At 36.2% G+C, this 1,027-nt stretch overlaps 1 protein-coding gene across 1 annotated transcript in view; it reads left to right on the top strand.

Moving 5' to 3' along the window:
* Nucleotides 1-744, top strand: part of EAH_00065140 (hypothetical protein, conserved) — a gene marked incomplete at both ends in the record, with an annotated part of 2,099 nt that extends 1,355 nt beyond the window's left edge. The window contains one exon of the mRNA XM_013396588.1: nt 479-744. Within this exon, the coding sequence (XP_013252042.1) occupies nt 479-744 (266 nt within the window). The remainder of the gene's footprint in view (nt 1-478) is intronic.
* Nucleotides 745-1,027: the final 283 nt, after the last annotated feature.

Here is a 1,027-nt window from a genome sequence, read left to right as displayed (position 1 = left end):
GGTTTTAGAGGGTTTATTGTTAGGGTTTTAGAGGGTTTATTGTTAGGGTTTTAGAGGGTTTATTATAAGGGTTTATCATTAGGGTTTTAGAGGGTTTATTAGGGTTTTAGAGGGTTTATTAGGGTTTTAAAAAGTTTAAAGGGGTTTAGGGTTTATTAGGGTTTATTAGGGTGTTGTAAGGGTTTAGGGGCGTCTTAAAGGGTGTATGAGGGTTTTCTCGGGGTTTTGGAGGGTTTTGGGTTTAGGGTTTAGGGTTTAGGGGTTTAGGGGTTTGTTATTAGGGTTTATTAGGGCTGTTTTAAGGGTAAATCATTAGCGTTTGAAGGGTTTATTACTAGGGTTTATTAGGGTTTATAATTAGGGTTTATTAGGGTTGTTTTAAGGGTAAATCATTAGCGTTTGAAGGGTTTATTACTAGGGTTTATTATAATGTTTTAAGGGTTTATGAATATGTTTTAAGGGTTAATTGTGTGTATAGATTTTCGCTTGGCTTGCGGCCCCTTTGAACGTCTGGAGACAGCCGGCAGCCGCATGCAGCAGCTGCTTAGAGAAGTAATAAAGACAGCAGTATTAGCTGTACCTCATTCACCTTCAGAAGAGTCGCTGCTTGCTTCTCTTATACTTGTCTCTGAAATAGAAAGACGCGTTGCTCTGTTAGAGAGAGCAGCAAAATCTAATACAAACCCTCACAGACCTGCGGATACACCTGAACAAACGGAAGACACGTGGGGCCTAGAAGAATAATAAACATCAACATAATTATTTTAATTAATATTTAAATAAGTCAAATAATAATTATAATAATAATAATGTTAAATAAAGAAAGAAAAACACACAAGCATTAAATATATATACAAACAAACAAACAAAACAAACAAACAAACAAACAAACAAACAAACAAACATAAATAAATAAATAAAAGGAGACAGATAATCAAAAGAAGCATCCGCTGCACAGAAGAGAGACAGCTTCTCTGCAATCAAATGCAAGCCCCACTCGAAGTGCACCGTACTGCTGCATGCTTCT

This window comes from Eimeria acervulina, genomic scaffold (genome assembly GCF_000499425.1).
Source record: "Eimeria acervulina Houghton genomic scaffold, Eah_scaff2120, whole genome shotgun sequence".
NCBI lineage: Eukaryota > Apicomplexa > Conoidasida > Eucoccidiorida > Eimeriidae > Eimeria > Eimeria acervulina.
This window is presented reverse-complemented; position numbering and strand designations above follow the sequence as displayed.